The sequence below is a fragment of the Ctenopharyngodon idella genome, chromosome 16 (genome assembly GCF_019924925.1).
Source record: "Ctenopharyngodon idella isolate HZGC_01 chromosome 16, HZGC01, whole genome shotgun sequence".
NCBI lineage: Eukaryota > Metazoa > Chordata > Actinopteri > Cypriniformes > Xenocyprididae > Ctenopharyngodon > Ctenopharyngodon idella.
Genome location: NC_067235.1, coordinates 9913917 through 9939464, shown reverse-complemented (window position 1 = coordinate 9939464; position 25548 = coordinate 9913917). Strand labels below are relative to the sequence as shown.

General features: G+C 38.5%; 1 protein-coding gene across 9 annotated transcripts in view; it reads left to right on the top strand.

The window, feature by feature from the left end:
- Positions 1-25548, top strand: part of LOC127496803 (NLR family CARD domain-containing protein 3-like) — a 72226-nt gene that overhangs the window by 536 nt on the left and 46142 nt on the right. For 2 of the 9 annotated variants that reach the window (XM_051864584.1, XM_051864583.1), the window contains exons 2-4: positions 9670-9900; positions 12855-12965; positions 15619-15726. In XM_051864584.1, the coding sequence (XP_051720544.1) occupies positions 9737-9900; positions 12855-12965; positions 15619-15726 (383 nt within the window). In that variant the 5' untranslated portion in view covers positions 9670-9736. Of the gene's footprint in view, positions 1-9669; positions 9901-12854; positions 12966-15615; positions 15727-25548 lie in introns of all 9 variants that reach the window. The other 7 variants (XM_051864581.1, XM_051864580.1, XM_051864588.1 and 4 more) reach the window with 5 other exon arrangements.

Here is a 25548-nt window from a genome sequence, read left to right as displayed (position 1 = left end):
AGTGCAATTACAGAATAACAACTTTAATTTATTAATGAAAATGAATGTCAGATTTACATTAACGGTTTTTGTATCCTGTTAATACAGGAGAAAACTAAAAAACGCTGCATTTCCGTGTCAGCGTTTTTTTCTTCTATATAACGGTAGCACCACGTGTTTTCAAAGATTGCGTAGTTTATATCAAAATGTTTTAAATAAGTAAACTTTCAATAAGGAATTTAACTGTAAATTGGAAGTGGGCTAACCTTTGCTCTTATTAAATTGTTTTAATTTTACATCGTTGTCTTACTCTATTATACTTATTCCGTTTGGATCTTGATTGACGGGCACCAAATTGGGGACTTGTGGTAAAAATGGCATCAAAATTTTCTTCATTAAAACAGCCTACATCTTTGGCACACCGCCTGTTTTATTTAGTTGACCAGCTATCAAAATCTGTGTGGCAAAGCAACACACTGTTGCTTCACTACAATGAGGCTGCAATTGTAGTGCAGCGTACCAGTATCGATTTTGTAAATACACAGCATAACTTTTATTTTAGACAATTTTGGACAAGGAATGAAGCTGAAATCATATGACAGATATGAAATGATATTGAAAAAGGAGAACTTGTTTGAGATGCCAATTTGCACTTGCCTACCACACACTATATATATATATATATATATATATATATATATATATATATATCAGGGCTGGGCAACTTCGATAGTGATGAGGGCCAACATTTTTTCTCCTTAATAACAGGGGGCCAGATTTCTAATCCACAATCGCACCTTACTCAATTTACTTTTTATTAGGGGAAATCAATGTATAATTAATGTAATTTGTTTTTAAAGATTTTATAAACTCTAAAACTTGTGCAATTTTGCTAATACAAATAGGAAACTTTGTTTTCAGTTGACAAGCAATATTACCACAACAAGCAAATGTAAACATCTCAATTGCATTGTCTGTAAATTTGCAACAAACAAATGTACAGATATCCTATTTTTGATTACAAGCCTAGAGAACATTTTCAGCTCAACCTCATTAAAAAGTGCTTATTTTAAAAAAATAGATGTTCCATATGGCATTACCATAATCCACATCCACATATTACCATGAAAAATACTATTTTGATAACAATCATCAACTATTTTGATGATAATGGAGCTCTTCAGTTGTTGTCTTAGTAACGCAAGAATTTACACACGATATGCGATGTAAATTGTGACCGCGTTATGTAGGATGATCAGTTATTTCTTTTAATTGTATGATTAATTTGTGTTCAAGTTGCTCAAATATCATTTTAGCAAGCTACAGGAGAAACTGGCAGCCAGGCACCATGGTCTGCATTGTCTGCAGACAAGTGACGACCGATCCTAAATGACGACGTCACTACTCGCATTCTAGCAGTACGGTTCGGCACAGTTGGCTAATTCCGGGGGGAGAACTGTTTGTAATCGTGCTGTGCCGTACCAGGCTCAAGTGGAAATACAACTGGTTCCTTACCATTCCGTTCGGCCCGTCGGTATAAAGTGGATTTTGTTAGCATGCAGTGCAGTGGTGTAATGGCAAATTTACAATAAAATCTTTGATTACAGATTTTGTTTCCAAACAAACCAAACGTATGGGTGACTCCTTGAACTTGGTAAAAATATAATCCGTTAACCATCCTGATTGGATGGTGAAAACACGATTTTTATTGTCAATTTGTAATTTATTTTTTCTAATTTTAGTAAACTTTCACATTAGCGTGAACATCCTACGCTATTATAGGGTAGGCTATATGTCGAATGTCACATGACCAAACCGGAAAACTGGTCTCATTGCATCTGCTTGTCAGAGAAAGTTTTAACAGCAATATTAATTGATGGCATATCTATGGACTTTTAAGGTAATCAGCTAAACTACCTAGTTCACATTGTTATCTAGGTGTTTTATTCTATTAAATATCTAAACTTTAGTGTGAAGAAGAAAAATGAAAAAAAGCTTTTAAATATCAATCTGCATATGCGGGGGACATCAGTTATGTCTGATGTCAGATCTGTTTTACAGAATACGAAAGTTAGATAGCGCATAACCCCTATTAATACTGGGATCATCTGGAAATAGTGACCTCTCCTGGATTGATTTAGTATTAACATTATAATCTGAATGCAATCTTTACATTACTTGCTTTTCAAATGTCCAGCGGCCCGTATTTAAAGACATTGCGAGCTGTATGCGGCCCGTGGGCCGCCAGTTGCCCATCTCTGATATATGTATATATATATATATATATATATATATATATAGCTATATATATAGCTATATATGTAATATACTATATTGCCTAATGTATTGGGACACCCCTCCAAATCATTGAATTCAGGTGTTCCAATCACTTCAATGGTCAAAGGTGTATAAAATCAAGCACCTAGGCATGCAGACTGCTTCTACAAACATTTGTGAAAGAATGGGTCGCTCTCAGGAGCTCAGTGAATTCAAGCACCGTGATAGGTTGCCACCTGTGCAATGAGTCCATTTGTGAAATTTCCTCACTACTTAATATTCCATGGTCAACTGTTAGTGGTATCATAACAAAGTGGAAGCAATTGGGTACAACAGCAACTCAGCCACGAAGTAGTAGGCCACATAAAATCACAGAGCGGGGTCAGTGCTGTGGCGCACAGTGCGCAGAAGTCACCAACTTTCTGCAGAGTCAATAGCTACAGACCTCCAAACTTCGTGTGGCCTTCAGATTAGCTCAAGAACAGTACATAAAGAGCTTCATGGAATGGGTTTCCATGGCCGAGCAGCTGCATCCAAGCCTTGCAGGACACTCCACTATTTTTAGATGAATTTTGTCCATAGAAATGCGTTCATTCAGTGCTGTAATTTGACGCAACTGGCCGAAGTTTTCCGTGCATGGTGGGTTGACACGTTGTTGACGATTTTCATTTGTGATTATTATCGATTTTATCTTTTAGTATGGCAGCCCTAGTTAATTTTCTTCAAATTTGCCAATTACAGAGGTTTGGGGCAGACAATTTTCCGTCATTGACAGAATTTTTTTTAACAGTGACGGAAAAAAACTGAAAGGTAGTTGTGGCAAGAAGGGATACAGCTAAGGCTGGAAATGATGCAAAATATTGCCATAAAATAACAACAAATAAAATTTGCTACTTATCAGATTCTGTTCTATTAACGTCTACACCTGGGGGGCCACTGTCCTGCAGAGTTTAGCTCCAACCATAACACACCTGCCTGGAAGTTTCCTGTATGCCTAAAAACCTTGATTAGCTGGTTCAGGTGTGTTTAATTGGGGTTGGAGCTAAACTCTCCAGGACAGTGGCCCTCCAGGAGCAGGATTGGACACCCCTACCTCAACCCTAAACCTACCCTTACAATAATGACATTACAGTACTTAATTGTTGTTCAGCATGACAAAAATGATGCAATTTTTTGATGTTGCCCAGTAAACCCTTGTAGGACAATCTGGCCGTAGCTGTATCACTTCTAGCCCCAACCTCGGAAGGCCGTCCGTCATTTTGACAGATTACAGTGAGGATGATCTATTGTAACTTGTAACTGTAATTCCCAACCCTGACCAGTTGGTGACGAGTGCGCTCCAGTGTGGCAGCAGAGCGTGAGTTCAGTCTCCAGAATAAAATGAAAACTGACACGAGAAGTCTGTCCAAGCCAAAGTGTTTGTACATACACAAAGTGAAGTCAGCCCCTTTGTCGCTATGAATAAAATATGCATGACTTTATTTAGGTGTAGGGTAGATTAAACGGGCATAGGGCAGATTAAATGGGCTCACACAATCAATTATTAGATGCTCAAAGGGCTTGCTTGTAACAGCTATAGGACACAGAGGCACTGGTTTCAAAGATTGATTAGGCTTCCCTGTTAACTGACATGTATGGGAAGTTTTAATGAAGGCTGAAATGTCCTTTTTCAAGCGTAGTCAATAGAACTGTTGCAAAACTCGGTCATAAGTTTTATTTACTCCTAAATGACCCCCAACTTCACCATGTGCAATTTGCATTACCACATATTGAAATTGCTTTGGCACCACTACTTGAATATAGATTCATCCATCAAACCTTTCTTATAGAGAACGTATTTCCTTAAGAGCATCTCATCTCATCATAAAATATCCACTGGCAGCACTTCTTACCTCCTGGGTTGGAATAACATCCTCAAACAATTGCTGTAACCCAGGATCATTCTGTTGTGCAGTCAACAACTCCCTATGAGAAATAGGTGAAAGAGTAGACAAACCAGTCACAACATACTTTGACACTTCTTTTTTTCTCACAAGATGCCTCACGATTATTTGAACGAGTTACTGCACACGCTGTAAATACCTCAGGGAAGTTTTGCTTTAGTGCGTCAGATTTTTCAATCAATGGAGTGGACACTACAACAAGTGGTGGTATTACATCTCACCATACCCTACCTCCAGCTAAATTAATTCCAAGTACTACCATGACACCATCCACTGGCAATAATGAACGCACTCGCAGGGTTACTTCTCCACAGACCAACTCCGAAGTCAGATTAACTCTGTGCAACTCTGTGTTTGTAATCCAATTCCCCTGATCAAAACATTTCTCCCTTCACTTGATGCATCAGAAAAAGGCAGGACAGATTCAGGAATAAAGGATTCCGAAGCCCCTGTATCTCTCAAGAGTTTAACTTTAACTTCAGAATTGGTCAAAGAAATCAAACCTTACGTAATAAAAGGTGCAAAGTGTTTTGTGCTTTCAGTTTTTGATTCGCACACTACGTTCCCCACTTCCATAGAAGCACTACCTTCAAAATTATTAATTCTTTTAGTCTGTCATTAATACAGGACTAACATTAGCATTTGACTTATTCCTTTGACTAGACTTCAACTTTGCAGCCAAAACAGGACACTTATTTTTCCAATGTCCAATGTTGAAACAGTAATTGCATATTAAATCTCGGTCAGTTTTCCCACAACCATTTTTTTAAAATTTTGAAGCATAAGTTTGTTCAAAAACCCTATTTTCACTTTAGTGACGCCATGATCGGTCTTCTCTGTACGCATTTCTATGTGTCAATTATGTAGTCATCTGCTAAGACTGAAGCATAATTTGGCTTCTTTTCATGTATATGTAGCAATATACTCAGGCACAATGTTCTTAAACTGTTCTAAAATAATAAGGTCACATAACTTCTCAAAATTATCAACATCGGAAGCAATACACCAACGATCAAAGTGCAAAAGAAGTTATTTTACCACCTCAGAATGTGTTTGGCGGTTACCTTTTCTCCAGTTCCTAAAAAGCTTGTGGTATGCCTTGTGATTCCTCTTGGTGGCACTAGTGCAGCACAAACTACATAGCCTATGTCACCTTTAAACGGTATGGCTCGTCGGCTTTGTAAAAAGTCTCAGATCTAAATCAGAGACAACAAATAAACACTAAGACAGGTGTCAGTTTAAATGTATGCCAGAAGTATCCTTTTTTAAATTAAGAATTAAAAATAAGTATAACAAAATAAATATGGCCATTAGTAGCCTATTATAAGTAATAAATTAAACCCAATATAAATAAATAAAAATAGAAGTATTCTTTTTAAAAATGTTGAAATAATGCAAATAATAAATTAAACCCAATATAAATAAATAAAAATAGAAGTATTCTTTTTAAAAATATGTTGAAATAATGCAAATCGGTGGCATTAACAAATACCATCAATTCCAAACTCTGATAGTTACATTAGGTCTGCTTACAATCTGTCTATAACTTTTTAGCCCATAAGTTTTCGTAAACAATACATTTCCCTATGGAGAAATAAAATACTATGGAAATAGTTGTTATGACTTTTTAATTTGATTTAGCCTAGTGTCTGTGAGCCCGCGACATCAGCGGATGAAGGAATAGTGAAGATGGACAATGAGGACTGGCTGAGAGACTTCAGTGAGGAGGTATTAACTCCCACCCTATCCCACCCGGTACCTTCATCATCGCTGTTTCTAGACAGCACTAAAAACTTTATGAGCTATGAGTTATTCAGTTCTTCGAACTGCATGGACTGTGTTATACATTCTGTTATTCTATTGAGATTTGTATTGCCACCATCACCGCAAAGCTCAGCCAGTTCTCCAACTCAGCCGCTGCTGGATGTTTACAGCCCTGCGCTGTCTCTGTGGAAGCCCTGCTATGATGTCGAGCCCCAGGTCATGTTACCACCAGCAGTGTCAGTGCAAGAGGATCCTCCGCCTCTGGTCTCAGATCTCTTCGCTCCATCTCGGCCTGTTGACCTGTCAGCTGACGCCTTGGCTCCTCCCAACTTCAGCTCCACTGGAGATTCTTGGACTTGCGGCTCCACTGGGATCACTCGTCCTGCTGGCTCCCCCTTGGTCAGTCGTCACACTCTGGCTCCACCTTTGACGTTTGTCGCAGCGACATCCAGTACCAGCGATGTCACTCATTTCCATTGGCTCTCCGTCTGCGCCTGTGGATCCATTGGCCACATCTACATCGGCCGCCCCCCAGTTGCCGTCAGCCTCGGCACCATCTGGACTCCTCTCTCCCTCATCTCCGCTGTGGGCTGTCATCACTGACAAGCTCTGGTTCTGTGCTTGCGGACCATTCCAACCACTGCCGCCAAGGGATCGTCGTCATCACATCATTCCTCTGCCATCTCCTGTCACCATCCCTAGGCCTCATCCTGTTTTCATCCCTTCACCACCTCTGCGCCCTCCTCCAAAACTGCCTCCCATACATTCAGCATCACGGCAAGAGAGTGTACCTTTCCGGAGGGGGACGTTCGAACTTTGCTTTCGTACCATGGGTGCAGCAGGCGCAATGATATTACGCAGCGTCTCTCACAAATGTCTCCATGGTTGCAAGGCACGCTCCCTGTGCAAGCAGGGGGTCACAGGCGCTGCGTAATATCATTGCGCCTGCTGCACCCATGGTATGGCAGCAAAGTTCCTTGATTATTACGCCGGAATGAGAGTATAGTTCTTAGCCATAACGGTCTAATCAGATTCAGTGAACTATGCTAAGCTATGCTAAAAGTGGTACCGCCAGACCCGGAGATTGGCTGAATGGATTCGAAGCCTATTTCAGCCTATTTTCAAAAAAAGTGTAGTGTTTCTTTAAATTCTTTTCATTAAATAGGCCTAAAACACATAATCAGCACCTGAGATTATCACCATTATACTTTGTATGTTGTTCTAGCCGCAGTGCTGCAGAAATAGAAACTGTTTGTAAAATAGAATCATTGCGTATCGGTATTGCGGCTGGTTAGTACAAAAATTCTGATTAACATGGAAAAGATACATTTTCTCGCGAATCACGTCTGGTTAGGACAGAGTGTGGGCTTAGGGCTGTTTCAGAATTTGCATTGATTTCCTATTGTTAAGTCTGTGCATGTCCGTGGACTCCGTCCATTCTTTTAGTAGATTAGTGGATTTTTGTCCACAAAAATCATGCTATACCCTAGGTTGTTGTGAAATGTCGCCACTGCTTTTTCAGTCTGCTTTTTCCACAAAACGCACACTGGTCGCTGTGCTTCCAAGTCCGGTGGTCCCGGAGATCATATCTCTGTCCATGGTGGTTCCAGTAGTGACCACCGCTATCCTGTGTGTGTGAGCCACACACACACCCCTGAGGCGGCGGCATCTGCTACAGCTCCTCCCGAGGCAGCAACGTCCGCTACAGCTCCTCCTGAGGTGGTGGTGTCTGCTAAAGAAAGCCATAGCTATGGAGGCCATCCGTGTCTCTGCTCCGCCATGGCACATCTACTGCAGGATATATTATTTTAATTTAATTTAAATGATAAGTTTAATATATCTCTTTGGCACAGTCTATTTATTTGTAACAACATGGTAATGTTGTTGTAAACACTTTTATTTCAGGGAAAGTTAATTGTTTTTATACAAATATTACATCAAAACAATGCCATTAAGCCATTACCTCTAATGAAGCATTGTTTAAAGTCCTCAAACAATTATTCAAGACAAAGTAAAACAAAATATAAGAAATTAAAAAAAAAGTAAGTGCATTAATAGAGGGAGACATAGTGAGCACTGGGCCTAGTGAGCACTGGGTGAGTCTGTTCACACAGCTTGCCTGCATGAGGTTTCCAATGAATGCCTGCATTTGTTTATCTAACAGCTGAAGTAAGCATTCCAAAATTGTAAAGAATACAGTCAAATGTAATCAAGCAACAAGGATGAAAGGAAAATTTGACTTAGCTACATTGAAGACACATTCGGAGATGGAAGGAAGGTGAATGTTAGCCAGATGTGATGGATGCTTGATCCTCCCCAGAAGCGTGCGGGATGGCTGATATTGCCCTCAAGGCCCAGTCACGTGAGCATAACTCTTTGAAATTTCTTGGACAAAGAATGGTCCATTGTCAGTAAAGCAGAGATGCATGAGCACCGCTTACTCTGAGGTCAGTTCCAAACCAAGCAGTTAATATTTGTTGATGTGGCAAATTTGCGAGTTCAAGGTTTAAAAAACTTGAATTCAATGCAAATTCCATGTGGAGAACGTGTCCCTCACATGAAATCTCTAATCGTGTGGATTCCTATTGAGATGACTATTTCGCCCACAGAGTTTCGACGTTTAACTGTTTGCCTGCCATTGACGGAAATAAGCGTCATTTATGAGATGCCGCTTCCCCACCATTGATGGAAATTTCTGGCTTTCCTTGTTTTCACCATTATACAGTAGGGGCCACTATGACACATCTTCTAAAAGAGTACATAATCTCCTGATCAAAACACATGCAAAGAAGAAGCAGAAACAAGCGATAACACATGTAAGCAGATAGCATATAAATCAAAACTGCCAAATGTTACTGAATGGAATGTCGACCCAGGACTAGGACCGTGTCCCCTTAAGGGGTGTTAATGGACTCAATCTACTCCATCTATGTTTTGATCATCGTTCTGAATCCAATCTGGATGTAGTCTTTTACTACATTGTTCACCCAAAAATAAAATCCCTGTCATTAATTACTCACCCTCATGTCGTTCTAAACCTGCGAGAACTTTGTTCATTTTCGGAACACAAATTAAGATACTTTTAATGAAATCCAAGAAGTTTTTTATTTCCCATATAAAGCAACGAAATTACCATATTCAAGGTCCAGAGAAGCAGTAAAGACATTGTTTAAACTAGAATTATTATTATTATTTTTTTATTTTTTTTTAAGCAGAGGCTCTGTTCTTTCCTTTGATATATTGCATATTCAGATATTCATACAACAAAATATTCTGGGGGCCCTGACAATTTTGTGAAAATGATCAAAAATGCTGGCGGTGACTGGCAACTTTAAAAAAAAAAAAAAAGTTAATGCTTTTAGTTCTTCATTTTCTTTAAATAAAAAGTACCATTACATTTGTGACAACATCACAACCACCCTTTGCAAAAAACAAAAACAAAACAAACAAACAAAAAAATATGTTCAGGACATCTTCCCACACCCCTGCTCTGTGGCACACTCCTCTTTAATGTATCAGGATTTGGCATCATATTTTCTGAAAACAAAACTTTTCGGACCGTTGTCTTGGTCATCACATTGTTGCGACTGTGTATTTTTCATTATTTTGTGACATTTAGAGTCACTGCCCACTAATGAAATTAATTTTTGTTCAGTTATCTCGTTCGTGTCGATAATAACTTATATTCCATGTGTTTCACTTATAGGTCTGAAATTAGCCATTCATTATGAAGTTCCTGTGAGGAGAGAGATGAGGGGAGCGCTGCCTCTAAAATGAGTGTCTATGAGAATAGAGAGGAGGCTCAGGAGGAGGGGGCTCATCAGTACCTGACTCTGAAAACAACATCTCCAATATCAAGCTGTGGGTCTATGAAGAGTGAGGCATCAATTTTTCTGCCTGCAACATCCAGTAATGAAACAGTGACCTCTGACACCATGTAAGATTATCCAATTTTTTGGACAAAAGACAGAAAAAACAAACACTAGACTATGAAGGTAAAATGATGCCATAAAGAATCGCATGCGCAAGGTAATATTTGTGGAAGTGTACACAAGATTGTAAGCATAAATTAAATTTGCATGCACAAGAGAAGATTTGTGAAGGTGTAAATCGCGAAGAAAAAATGATTTGCTGCATTTAACTGTTATTCATAAGTGCAATTCATGAAATGTGAAACTGCAGCTTCATGCTAAGGCAAAATAAATATGATCTGTTTTCTTCTGACTTCCATTTTTCCGCGCTTACACTTTTGGCACGTTTTTTTTCGCCGAAATACGGCCAAAAGCATTGCAAGCCTGCAAACAGTGTTTTGCAAGCAAAAACAACTGTTTAAAGAACTGCAAAATGGGATCTGTATGTGTAAAAATCAAACTGTTGCAAATGTCTAAATGTCCTGAAATATCCCGATATGTACAGTTCCATCTTTCTTTAAGCTGCGCTTACAGTTTTGGCATGATTCTCTCACTCACTGAGTTTTGCAAGTGTGAAGAGGAAGGCGGGTCCTTCTTCTTGTGGCCAATCAAATGAGCTTCTCGCTGACTCTCTATTCTGATTGGTTCAATAAACACGGCAGATGCTAAGACATTTATCTTCATTTAGGTCAGCATCGTTCTGGCTGTCGGAATTGTACTATTTACGCACAATTACATAATAATAATAATAATAATTAAAACATGATCCTAGACTCCCATGTGTTCATAATGAATTTCAAGTTGGTGTTAACATTATTGGATTGGCTTGGCATTACATTGAAATTTCTTATCATATAATCTGCTTACACGATTGAGCTGATGTTAAACTTTATATATCAAAATTATGTTGACTTTAAAATCAAAACTCCACTGGGGCTAGATTACTGTTAATTTATTAATTAATTAATAGTAATAATTAATAGCTAATCTAAATTATTGTCTGACAGTGCTCAACATTACAGTATCAGAGCGATATGTTTTGGCAATGTAAAGCCTTTGTACTATGGCAATAAAGCTTCTTAAATCTGAATTTGTCAATCACTGATTGATTTATGATGCAGAGTTTTTAGGACCACACCTCTGTTCATGGCATTTAACACTTTTATTGCCCTGGTCTCACTGAGTCAATATTGATTCTGATTACTTTTGTGACTGATCAAGCTACTATTATAGACCTGTTTAGCTAGTGTAACAAAATGCTTTTGTTGTGTCCATATTTGACTAATGCAAAACACTTCAAGTATTTTTAATAGTATTTTTTTTAGTAAACAAAAATCTGGAATCACCCCTGATCAGTAGACAGGTGAAATATGCACGTATTAGTGCAGATACTAGGCCATACTAGACCTACTTTAAAGTAGAATCAAGATTACAAACTAATTTCATATGGCCTGCTGAAGAGGATGAGGAGGAGGAAAAATATACACACACTGAATACACAGACATTTTCTTAACACCAGCTCAAAATTCATTATGAACACATGGGAGTCTAGCCTAATGTTACACAGCTTATAAAGGATCATGTTTTAATTATTATTATTAGGGGCCAAGCACCGAAGTTGCTAAGGCACCTATTGTATCTTAGTTTCAGTTCAGTTCAATTTCTGCTGTTTTTGCTCTTCCTGCTCCACATTGCGCTACAGCATGATCTAAACTAAAGTTATTAAATATAACATGTGGTGCATTATTATAAAAATTCTTCATTTTGAGTTCATTTTCACATGAACTACTGAACTACAGCAAGTATATACATATATGTCTCCCCAGTGGTGCAACAGGATGAGTGACAGACGCATGACCCAGAGTTTGTGGGTTTGAATCCCGTGTGGGACAACTTTGTACAATTGTGTGTAATGCTGTGTCATTTTGATTCCTTTATTATCCAAGTAAGCATTGTACTAATCTTTATTCCTGTTAAAAGTTATGATGTCATAAACTTAACAAGGTCGACCCAAAATTGGTTCAGAGGCTGTATCTTGGCCAAAGTTTGAGCAATTGAAACAAAAATTGGTAGGCTTCATCAGAACCATGATCTGAGGGTCCATACCAAATTTGGGAACAGCGCCACCTACAGGTTATGAGATCTGAAAAGTGGCTTTTTTGGCCAATAACTTTTGAACAGTTTGTCCGAAAATAAAGATCTTGGTGTCTATTATATTATATATATTGTAGACACCAAGATCTTGTAATATCCTCGCGAGCTGTCGCGAGGATATTATATTGATAAATTTCAATATCTTTTAAACAATTCGACATATCTTTGGTACGTATCATCATCAGAAGGCCCTGAAGGTACCTGAGAAGTTTGAACACAGCGCCACCTAGTGTTCCACATATATAACGATTTTTGCAAAATTGCTTATAACTTTTCAAAACATTGTCCAAAATTTGTATCCTTTATGTCATTTTATTCCCTGGCTTATGCCGATTCCGACGATGAGTCATTTGTCATTTTCCTTAAATGTACCTGTCCACCATATTGAAGTAAATGAAAAACAGTTTTTTTTTACAAATTTTGTTCAATTTTGTCCAAAATCGGCTCAGATGATCTTTGGACCGAGCCGCACAGAAATGATTTTTGATATTCGCTACCGTACCCGAGATACTCGTCTCTGAATGTGACCTTGCTTGTGTTTGTTGTCTTATGCTAGTTAGCTTAGCATGCTAATTGCAGTTTCACATTTCATGAATTGCACTTATGAATAACAGTTAAATGCTGCAAATCATTTTTTCTTACACTTGAAACACGATTTACACCTTCACAAATCGTCTCTTGTGCATGTAAATTTAATTTACGCTTACAATCTTGTGTACACTTCCACAAATATTACCTTGCGCATGTGATTCTTTATGGCATCATTTTACCTTCATACTAGACAGAGCTGAAACAAGTAATGTTGTATTTATCTCTTCTTATAAGCAGGGAGAGATCAAATTTGTCAGAGCTCAGCTATGTGTCTTTGAAGAGTGAAGATTCCATAAAGATTTTGCCTCCTGATCTGAGTGGTGGAGCAATGATCCCTGAACCCAGGTAAGACACTAGCTATAGCACATCTGTACATGCGCCTATTCCGTTTTAAGCTGTATTGTGTCTTCTTACATTTTGTATTATTATATTATCTTCTTTATTTTTATTATTATGTGTCTCAATGTTGTATTTGTGTCCGTGTACTCAGGGCTTAAAGTTTACCGGCACCGTGCGTTTGTCCGGCGTGCGGCATTTGGCTGCGGAAAAAAATATAGTCCTACATTTGTCTTGACTTCCTATCATGCTTCATTTCATTCATACAATTTTGTACTCATTAACTGATCATATTGTACAATGTTTTAAACATTTAAACAGACATCGAATAGTAGAAAGTGTGTATGATGTAGTGTTTTAGTTGATGGCAGCCTACTTTTGACAAAGCTGATTTCTGAGAGACGCAAGATAAGTGCGGCTATTTGATTTACGAACGCGCTGCTCATTAGAGTTCTCACCCATTTGTGTATCATATCGTCTATAATCTTGCAAAGTTTGAACATTTAAATACATATCAAATAGTAGAAAATGTTTATGATGCAGTATTTTATTGATGTAGACCAATTTTGTCAAAGCTCTGATTTCTGAGAGACAAACAGCGCGGCTATTTGTTTTGCGCTGTGCTCAGTTTACACTCATTCACTTCACACACACATTAGCCTATTGCATAGTAATTTTAGAGATTTGTGTAATTTTGTGCTATCCCTCGGCTCACCTGTTATTCATCAAACACGAGGAGTGACTGACTATTTTCCCATACACTGGAGTGAGACCATGGATCTTTCTTCGTACTCTGTAGAGTGACTGATCGCTGTAGCGCTTCAGTTCACGTGGAGAGCACATAATTGCTTAGCATGCTAGCCAGTTGTCATTCTTTTTAATGTGGCTCTTCAGCTATCAAGTTAACCATGAGCTTCATTAGCATTAAGTTAGCTTAGCATGCTAATCTGGTTAGCATGCTAAGTAATGCTTTTCTGTACACTGTAAACCCTAATAAGTTGAGACTACTCAAATGATTTGAGGAAAGTGATTCCCTCAATTCAATTGAGTAATGGGGAAATTGACAACTCAATTTAATCGAGTTGGCCTAATGTGGTCTTTTCATTGAATTAACTTAAATGTTTAAGTACAGATAACTTAAAAGGCAAATAGAACTTCGGCAGTTGTGTAAACATTCACCTGCCCAGTGGTGCAATGAGATGAGTAACAGACCCCAGATCCAAAGACTGGGGATTCAAATCCTGTGTGGATCAACTTTATACAATTTTGTTTAATGTTCTGTCAATTTGATTTCTTTATTATCCAAATAAGAATTGTACTAATCGTTATTCCTCTTGAATTAGACACAAGAGTTTTTTGTTCTTTCCATGTTCGTTCTCATCTGACCTTTTGTTCATTTTTTGTTCATTCTCACCCGTACTTCTGAACCAGCTGTTTGTCATGTTCGTTTAATTTCTGCTGTTTTTCCTCTTCCTGCTCCGCATTGCGCTACAGCATGATGAGGGGTTGAATGAACTACTGAACTACAGCAAACGTGTAAACATATGTCTACCCAGTGGCGCAACAGGATTAGTGACAGACACATGACCCAGAGATTGTGGGTTTGATTCCTGTGTAGGACAACTTTGTACAATTGTGTGTAATGCTGTGTCATTTTGATTCCTTTATTATCCAAGTAAGCATTGTACTAATCTTTATTCCTCTTGGATTAGACACAACTGTTTTTTATTCATTCTGTGTCCGTTCTCATCTGACCTTCTGTTCATTTTTAGTTCATTCTCACTCATACTTCTGAACCAGCTGTTTTTCATGTTCATTCAGTTTTTTCTCTTCCTGCTCCGTATTAGGCTACAGCCCCTTCAGGGGCTTGGCCCCGTATCGCTGCTTGCAGCTATATTTATTATTATTATTACTATATTTATTATTATATATGTATTTGTGCATAAATAGTACAATTCTGGCAGCGAGAACGATGCTGACCTAAATGAAGATAATCATCTGGCGTGTTTATTGAACCAATCAGAATTATATTAGAATCATTTGATTGGCTACAAGAAGAAGGACCCGCCTTCCTCTTCATGCTTGCAAAACTCAGTGAGTGAGAGAATCATGCCAAAACTGTAAGCGCAGCTTAAAGAAAGACGGAACTGTACAAATTGGGATATTTCGGGACCTTTTTGCCCTACGTACACAACAAGTCATTTAGACATTTGCAACAGTTTGACTTTTACACATACAGATCCATTTTGCAGTTCTTTAAACAGTTGTTTTTGCTTGCAAAACACTGTTCACAGGCTTGCAATGCTTTTGGCCATATTTCGGCGAAAAGAAACGTGCCAAAAGTGTAAGCGCGGAAAAATGGAAGTCAGAAGAAAACAGATCATATTTATTTTGCCTTAGCATGAAGCTGCAGTTTCACATTTCATGAATTGCACTTATGAATAACAGTTAAATGCTGCAAATCATTTTTTCTTACACTTGAAACACGATTTACACCTTCACAAATCGTCTCTTGTGCATGTAAATTTAATTTACGCTTACAATCTTGTGTACACTTCCACAAATATTACCTTGCGCATGTGATTCTTTATGGCATCATTTTACCTTCATACTAGACAGAGCTGAAACAAGTAATGTTGTATTTATCTCTTCTTATAAGCAGGGAGAGATCAAATTTGTCAGAGCTCAGCTATGTGTCTTTGAAGAGTGAAGATTCCATAAAGATTTTGCCTCCTGATCTGAGTGGTGGAGCAATGATCCCTGATCCCAGGTAAGACACTAGCTATAGCACATCTGTACATGCGCCTATTCCGTTTTAAGCTGTATTGTGTCTTCTTACATTTTGTATTATTATATTATCTTCTTTATTTTTATTATTATGTGTCTCAATGTTGTATTTGTGTCCGTGTACTCAGGGCTTAAAGTTTACCGGCACCGTGCGTTTGTCCGGCGTGCGGCATTTGGCTGCGGAAAAAAATATAGTCCTACATTTGTCTTGACTTCCTATCATGCTTCATTTCATTCATACAATTTTGTACTCATTAACTGATCATATTGTACAATGTTTTAAACATTTAAACAGACATCGAATAGTAGAAAGTGTGTATGATGTAGTGTTTTAGTTGATGGCAGCCTACTTTTGACAAAGCTGATTTCTGAGAGACGCAAGAGAAGCGCGGCTATTTGATTAACGAACGCGCTGCTCATTAGAGTTCTCACCCATTTGTGTATCATATCGTCTATAATCTTGCAAAGTTTGAACATTTAAATACATATCAAATAGTAGAAAATGTTTATGATGCAGTATTTTATTGATGTATTAGACCAATTTTGTCAAAGCTCTGATTTCTGAGAGACAAACAGCGCGGCTATTTGTTTTGCGCTGTGCTCAGTTTACACTCATTCACTTCACACACACATTAGCCTATTGCGTAGTAATTTTAGAGATTTGTGTAATTTTGTGCTATCCCTCAGCTCACCTGTTATTCATCAAACACGAGGAGTGACTGACTATTTTCCCATACACTGGAGTGAGACCATGGATCTTTCTTCGTACTCTGTAGAGTGACTGATCGCTGTAGCGCTTCAGTTCACGTGGAGAGCACATGAACCAACCACATAGCCTACCTGTCAACACTCCTGTTTTTGCCGGGAGTCTCCCGTATTTCACACCCATCTCCCTCCCCCCTCCCACTTTGCTATTTCTCCCGGGAAACTCCCGTAATTTGTATGGTCCAAACCTCGTTATAAGAATAATCAAATAATTATATTATTCCAAGGTTGTCCAGTTGCCAGATTTTGTATGAAACGCATTCTACTCGCGCAATCGACACATCATACAAATTCAAACCCATTTGTGAACTCAACCTGGCAACCTACAACCCTGTTGCGCTGTTGATATCTGCTCAGTCAATGTGAGAAGTTGAATCAAGGCAAGTATCACAATAAACCTCACAAGAATCGAAAATAGGCTACTTTCCCATAAACTGGAGTGAGATCATAGACATCAAGTCTCTGTCGCGATCTTTCCTGGCGTTCTGTGGCGCGTGACAGAGGCATCAGTTCAAGCAGAGCGCACAAACTGATCGTCTCTTCCACTTTATTGTTACAACATGAAATAAACATGAATGAACCTCTGAAGGTATGTTGAAAGATACAGTACAATTTTAAAAAAATCCGGACCATGTCTCATGCAATCGCTCAATGAGTGTTTCAACTGCGGAAATGCATCAATAAAACAGATTGTAAAAAATGTCACATTTACCATCGCATTTACCTCAGAAAAGCCGTTCAGTGTCCAAAAACTTGTTAGTCAGCTACAAAAATGAACTTATAGAGGAGCTTATAGAGGAGCAATTTGCTAAATATATGCACTACAGGCTATATCCCTTATTTGTACTTAACATGTGCTTCAATATTGAATGTATATTTGAATAAATCCGTTTTATGAAATTTGCCATGTGCTTATCCTTATAGGCCCCAAATTAATCAATATTGAAACGAAGGTAATCAAATCAAAATCAAATTGCAAGCTCCTGAATCAAAATCGAATCCAATTGTGAAATTTGTGTCAATGCCCAGCCCTAGTGTCAATTTATTTATTTATATTTTTTTTTACTTGAATCAAATGTTGTTGTTTTTCATTTATTTTCTTGTCAGAGTGCACCAAAACGCTTCGTTTAAATGTTAAAATCACAAAAATTGTCTGGTTGGGGGAGAATGCCCCCAGACCCCCCAGAACAATTTAGTTTGACCCCCCCCCCCAGAACAATTTACCTTTTTAACCTCTTTTGAGTTTGCAGGTATGTAGTTAGTTTAAAGGAAAATCATTTTCAGATAATGTTTTTTTTTTTTTTTGGCCAAAAAAAAAAAAAAAAACCTGCATATGTGACCCTCCCCCTAAAAAAACGATCATCAAACTATCCAGGAACCCGAGGCCTCATGCCCATTGCATACAGTGCCCCAGCCTGTCTAGGAAGCATCTGTTGTTACAACAATGCATCTGGACACTTGTTCTAAGGGAATTCCTGCCCATAGAATAGCAAGGTCTATCCAAGGGCTGAATGTGCGACAACATCCTAGCATGATGACCACACGATGTGTGCCGCGGTGCCATTCTCATCTCGAGATTCGGGCATGAAGCCAGTGCTGAAGCAGTTTCATATGCATCAACCCGAATGGGTAAAGTACGCATCCTTTAGGTCTGGCACTGCAAACCAATTCTGATAACTGTCTCTGTGTGAACATTCTGAATGGGAGGCTGTGGAGGACCTGATTTAGTACTCGTAAGTCCAAGATTGGTCTGAGCCACCCACCCTTCTTAGGTACAATGAAGTAAGGGCTGTAAGAAACCTTCTTCATTTAGAGTGGACATCACCTGACCCAGAGCCTGCGCCATGACCTTCATAACCTGTAGGGCATAGTTGGTTGCAGAACGCAGTTCCTGCATCATCTCCGGTTTGGGACCAGCACAGTTCTTTCAACACCTTGGCCTGGTAGACCTGCAGGATGGCCATGGCATGCAGGGCAGAAGGGGCTTGTCCAGAAGCATTGTATGCTCTTGCCATAAGGGATGAGGAAAACGTACATGCCCTGGACAGGGGCCTCAGACAGCCCCACCAGGTGGCAGCATTTTGCGGGCACAGATGCACCACGATCGCTTTCTCCACCTGATGGACCTCAGATGGAAAATATCTAGTTAAAAATGCAAAGATGTAGTCATGCAGCTTTCATAGATATTTCATGTCTCTGTTGTGAGAGCATGACCATGGCCATGCTGCGCTGACCCCCTCGCTATTGAGGGTGGTGAGGACGGGGGAGCTGGTATATTGTTTCCTGCCAAAAAAAAGGTGCCTTGTACAATTTTGTCAGCTCCTCATGCACCTCCAGGAAGAAAGGAACTGGGGCAGAGTCTTCAGTGTCAGATGGCTCCAGCCCGCCCTCTGATGCTGCGAGAGCTTATCCTCACCTCAAGCCCCAAATGAGAAATTAAGTTCACCCTAGTGCCACCAAACTCATCCGGGAATTCTACCGGAAGACATGTGCAAGTGGAGGAATTAGAGGTCCACTGGGTGAATCTGTGCTCTCATGCTTCATCTCTAAAAGTAATTCTTTACTTTACAATTTTACTGTCTCAGAATTGTAATGCATTACATTACTCCTGTATTACTTTTGAGTTACTTTCACCAAAATATCCTGTAAAACCCGCCCTAAGCACACCTTCACTGGACTACGTCACACAATACAAAGTTACACCAGCGAGAGGGAGATGAATGAAATAAATCGCTAAACAAATATATCAGAAGCTGTCATTTAGTCTTTATTTACAAACTTGGACACCACACGCAGCTATTGACTGACCACGAACAGGTTATAGAACTTGCTTGCGGCATTTTTCATTCGTTAAAGTCCACTTTCTAATAAAAATTTCCTGATAGTTTACTCACCCCCATATCATCCAAGATGTCCATGTCCTTAAAGTGGATTTCAATTGGCTCCAAACGGTTGAAGGTCAAAATTACAGTTTCAGTGCAGCTTCAAGGGGCTTTAAACGATACCAGACGAGGAATAAGGGTCTTATCTAGTGAAACGATTGGTAATTTTCTTAAAAAAAATGAAAATGTATATGCTTTATAGACACAAATGATTACATCACAAGTGCTTCCACCAGACCGCGATTCCATATTCTTTGAAAAAGCTTACGCTGAATGTCCTACGCCTTCCCTATTCAACTTACGGAACGAACGCGACGCCAGTTCTGTTTTTTTCCGTAAGTTTAATAGGGAAGGTGTAGGACATTCAGCGTAAGCTTTTTGAAGAATACGGAATCGCGGTCTGGTGGAAGCGTATGTGTGCGTCTGGTATCGTTTAAAGTCCTTTGAAGCTGCACTGAAACTGTAATTTTCACCTTTAACCGTTTGGGGCCAATTGAAGTCCACTATAAGGAGAATAACCCTGAAATGTTTTCATCAAAAACCTTAATTTCTTTTCGACTGAAGAAAGAAGGACATGGATATCTTGGATGACATGGGGGTGAGTAAATTATCAGGACATTTTTATTAGAAAGTGGACTAATCCTTTAATGTCTCGCGGTCTTGCTGTTTTGTTTTTTTTTTTGGATGGTTTTTTTTGGGGGGTTTTTTATTTGTTTTGTTTTTTGAACAATTAAATTTTGGGCTAAATGTGTGTTTTAACGCAAGCGTTACTGAACATGTACCGAGTAAAATATTACTGAAAATTGATTAGTAATGCCTTACACTACTGCGTTACAGCAAAAAGTAATATGCTACTGTAATGCATTACTTTTGTAACGCGTTACTCCCAACACTGTTTACAACAGGTTATTTACTCATAGAAATAATCTGTCTGAGATTATTGCTTGCTCTATCATCTATCATATCATATATTTTCTCTTTTTATCATTCTGATTATTGTTTTTGCATCATTTATATTAATAAAATGATGTGTAGTCCATCTGGATGCTAATGAGTGTTATTTATAATAATAATAATAATAATAATAATAATAATAATAATTTCTATTCCCTTATGTTCTATTCCTCTGGTGTTTAAACCCCTCTTTCACACACTAGAAAGCACTCCTAATGCTCCTAAAATTTACACTGGTGACGTCTAAATGTCTCTCTTCTCTATTTTACAAACATTTTGGACAGCTACACAGAGTATAGTCATTCTTCTGGTTCACAGCAATGAATTACATAGGCCTATTTCTTTTCTTCTTTAAATCTTTCTTTTTTCATTTATGAAACAATTTCATTTTACATAATTTTATTAATGAAAATTTTATTTAAAACTTCTCAACTGCTAATGTTTTTCAACATTATACAAAAGCTATCATGCCACAAAACTCTAGTTCCTGCACATCCCAAAGGTGCTGTAGTGATTTTGGATTAGCCTCACACGAGGGCATAACAAATGTACTGATATATGGTCTTAAATATTAATATTAATATGTCAGATGATTCCTTCCTATATTTTGGGGCACCAGACAAGAAATCTCACCTTGACAATAAAGAACAAGCATGAAAGATGTTGACTGAATTAGAATTTTATAAATTGGAGAAAGTTTGTCATCTGACCAATCTGAAGGATTTAGTGAGATTCGGGTGAGCTTGTAGAGCCTCTGATTATCAACACAAGAATGACACAGTTAATGTTAATTAAGACACGTCTTTGTGTAATCCAGAGAACTGTAGGTCAGATGGTAGTCGATCCACAGGATCTTCTGATTGCAATAGTCATTTAGTTGTCGTTAAGGGTCCTATCACGCTCTTTTGTCTTAATCACAGTGGGACAAAAGGATGTCTGTTTTGAAGCTCTGGTGCCATCATGTCTGCTGTTCACTACAGTGCTCTATTGGATTGAGATCTGGTGACTGTGGAGGCCATTTGAGTCTAGTGAACTCATTGTTATGTTCAAGAAACCAATTTGAGGTGATTTGAGCTTTGTGACATGGTGCGTTATCCTGCTGGAAGTAGCCATCAGAAGATAGTACACTGTGGTCATATAGGGATGGACATGGTCAGCAACAGTACTCAAGTAGGCTGTGGTGTTTAATCACACCACCAGTACCTGTTCACATCAGTCCAAAGTGCTTTCTATGATGTGAAACATGGGTTTAGACATCACAAGAGTTATTTTTGGGAACAAAAATTATTATTATTATTATTATTATTATTATAAATATATTTATTTATATTGTAAATAACACTCATTAGCATCCAAATGGACTACACATCGTTTTATTAATATAAATGATGCCTAAACAATAATCAGAATGATAAAAAGAGAAAAACATACAACCATACTGATAGAGCAAGCAATAATCTCGGACAGCTTGTCTAAGATTACTTCTATGAGTAAGTAACCTGTTGTAAAGCACTGCTCACTCAACTTGTCTGTTTCAGCACTTCTACAGACACGCGACCGCACTCATGATAAGGTGTGCGAGCACCAGGCGCATTCTCTGTGAAACGTCCCAACCATAAATATCTATGGTTCTAATAATGTAGCCTACTGGTTCTATCAGTAACAGACGTGCATAATCTTCAGGAGCCCCGCCTTGACGCAGTGATTGACAGGGTGGAGCGGGGACATGACTGGTTCGGAATGCATTTTCAATTCTGCATTGAATTTTGCTACATTCATTGCGGGACATTTAATGAAAATGCAATTGCAAGTGTTATAACTGTGAGTGTAAATGCAATTAAGAAAAATAACATTTAAATGATCCTTTTGCAACAATTTTTGCTTGAACATATTAAACATATCTAATCATATAATCACATTTCTATAATACATTTTCATTTTAATTTTGCAACTTATAAAGCTTTAAAATATATGTTTAAATTATATGTTAAAACTAGGGTAGGAAATAGCAAATGTAAATGACATCATTGAATTTGAATTATCATTTTGCTCCAAACGTTGCACATATGGTATGGAAAATGTGAATTTAAATACAGAAATGCATTGCCATTTTACATATTGCATTTCCATTTTGCACATTACATTTCAAATGTAATATTGCTGCCCATATGCTTCCATATAAAGGTGATGTACGATTATTTTATGTTAATGCATTCTTTTACCCCAGTTTATTGTTAACTGAGTACTATTAGTATGCAATTAATGGGTTTATCTCCCTCAAAATTGTAAGCATTGAGCCTTCCGAGCACCATCAAAACATTGAGAGCATTCTACTCAGGGGTTAGTTTCCCTAAAGCATTATTAGCAAACTATGGTAGCAAGTTCCGTCGTAACCAACATAGTTCACTGATTTGGCGTTTCCCTGAAACCATAGTTCCAATAAACATTCTGAAAACAGCGTCACAAACTTACATGGTTGGAACTACAGCTCTTAAGCTGTGGTTAGAAGCGTAGTTTTTTGGTAAATGACATGTGGACTTAAATAGATCATGGTCTTAGGTACAATAAGCGCGCTAGCATTCGGTACATTCTAATTAAATATATGCAAGTTCCTACACTCAGATATTTAAAGTGGAGGAAGGTTGCACAATCCTAATCTTGGCCACCGTGGCATTGGTCCAGCAGCACGGGAGATCCAGAGATGACCGGTGTACACAATGGTTGCAGGGGTCTGTCAGCTCATCCCAGCTAAAGCGGAAACTGCCTAATGCATGACCCTGGTAGCAAACAGTTGAGACAATCATTTCAGAGCTGAAGCCCATAATTTGTTTGTCTCTGTGGGTGAGGAACCCATTGACTCTCTACAGAGTTCATCCGCCTTCCATACACCAGCCGCAGCTGCTGCTGCGGTTAGGCTCGTAACCCCAACCTCAAAGGGACACCACCTGTGTTGGCCACCATTTTCAGGGTTCTTATTGAGCCTACTCACCTCACGTAATGCCTAAGGTGATAGTTTGGCTAAAGCCTTCTTCACTGGTGATATAGCCTCAATGAGCAGTCCCAACTTGATGTTCACCACCTCACCGCGGTGAGGTGCAGTTTGGATTTTGAGGGGGATTTCAATATATACAGGTGCTGGTCATATAATTAGAATATCATCAAAAAGTTGATTTATTTCACTAATTCCATTCAAAAAGTGAAACTTGTATATTATATTCATTCATTACACAAAGACTGATATGTTTCAAATGTTTATTTCTTTTAATTTTGATGATTATAACTGACAACTATGGAAAATCCCAAATTCAGTATCTCAGAAAATTAGAATATTACTTAAGACCAATACAAAGAAAGGATTTTTTCAAATCTTGGCCAACTGAAAAGTATGAACATGAAAAGTATGAGCATCAATACAGCACTCAATACTTAGTTGGGGCTCCTTTTGCCTGAATTACTGCAGCAATGCGGCTTGGCGTGGAGTCGATCAGTCTGTGGCACTGCTCAGGTGTTATAAGAGCCCAGGTTGCTCTGATAGTGGCCTTCAGCTCTTCTGCATTGTTGAGTCTGGCATATCGCATCTTCCTCTTCACAATAATCTATGGGGTTAAGGTCAGGCGAGTTTGCTGGCCAATTAAGAACAGGGATACCATGGTCCTTAAACCAGGTACTGGTAGCTTTGGCACTGTGTGCAGGTGCCAAGTCCTGTTGGAAAATGAAATCTGCATCTCCATAAAGTTGGTCAGCAGCAGGAAGCATGAAGTGCTCTAAAACTTCCTGGTATATGGCTGCGTTGACCTTGGACCTCAGAAAACACAGTGGACCAACACCAGCAGATGACATGGCACCCTAAACCATCACTGACTGTGGAAACTTTACACTGGACCTCAAGCAACGTGGATTGTGTGCCTCTCCTCTCTTCCTCCAGACTCTGGGACCCTGATTTCCAAAGGAAATGCAAAATTTACTTTCATCAGAGAACATAACTTTTGGACCACTCAGCAGCAGTCCAGTCCTTTTTGTCTTTAGCCCAGGCGAGACGCTTCTGACGCTGTCTGTTGTTCAAGAGTGACTTGACACAAGGAATGCGACAGCTGAAACCCATGTCTTGCATACGTCTGTGCGTAAAATTTTCTACCGTATTTTCTAATGTATTTTTGTAAGTAATATGCGTTGGTGAAATCTAGATCATAGAGATCATAGATCATCACATCACCATTTAAAGCAGAAAAAAAAAAAAACATAATCCATTGTGCCGATCACAAGATATTACTCACGGAATAATGTAACATATTTAGCTAAAATATGTCTCTCGTATTTCCGGGATGCAACGTGTTATCCAATGTTCAAGTTCAAGTTCAAGTTCGTTTTATGTCTAAAGCACATTTAAAAACGGCCACAGGCCTAACAAAGTGCTGTACAACAATAAGAAGAGAAATGTACATAAAGTATGCAAGAAACAGTTAAAAACAAAAAAAGCAGAGAAATATACACACTATATACACACATACACACACACACACACACACACATATACACACATACATACATACATACACACACACAGAGATACATACATACATATACACATACATATATACACACAAATACCTACATATTACATACAAAATGCAAGAGAGAAAAGATGAGTTTTAAGGCATAATTTGAACTCAGATAAACTGGAAGCCATTCTGATAGAATTAGGAAGATTGTTCCAGAGTGTGGGGCCAGCCACTTCAAAAGCTCGATTACTCCTTGTCTTTAAGCGGGTTCTGGGGATCTTAAGGAGTAATTTTCCCTCCGATCTTAGTCCTCTCACAGGAGTGTAAGGGTGAAGTAGGTTAGTCAGATAAGAATGAGCTAGATTACTCAAAGATTTATAAACAAGTAGTAGGATTTTATACTCAATTCTGTAATGGGTACGCAGCCAGTGTAGAGATCTCAGGAGGGGCGTAATGTGATCAAATCTTTTTTACGTCCCTTCAGAAATCTAGCTGCAGCATTTTGAACTACTTGTAATCTAGAAATTTGGGTCTTTGAGATTCCATAATACAGGGAGTTGCAATAGTCCAGTCATGATGTAATGAAGGCATGGATTGCGGTCTCTAAAGAGCCCTCCGAAAGGAAGGATTTGATTTTCGAGAGAGAACGAAGATAGAAAAAACTTGAACCAACAACAGTGCTTATTTGTTTGTCAAATTTCAAGC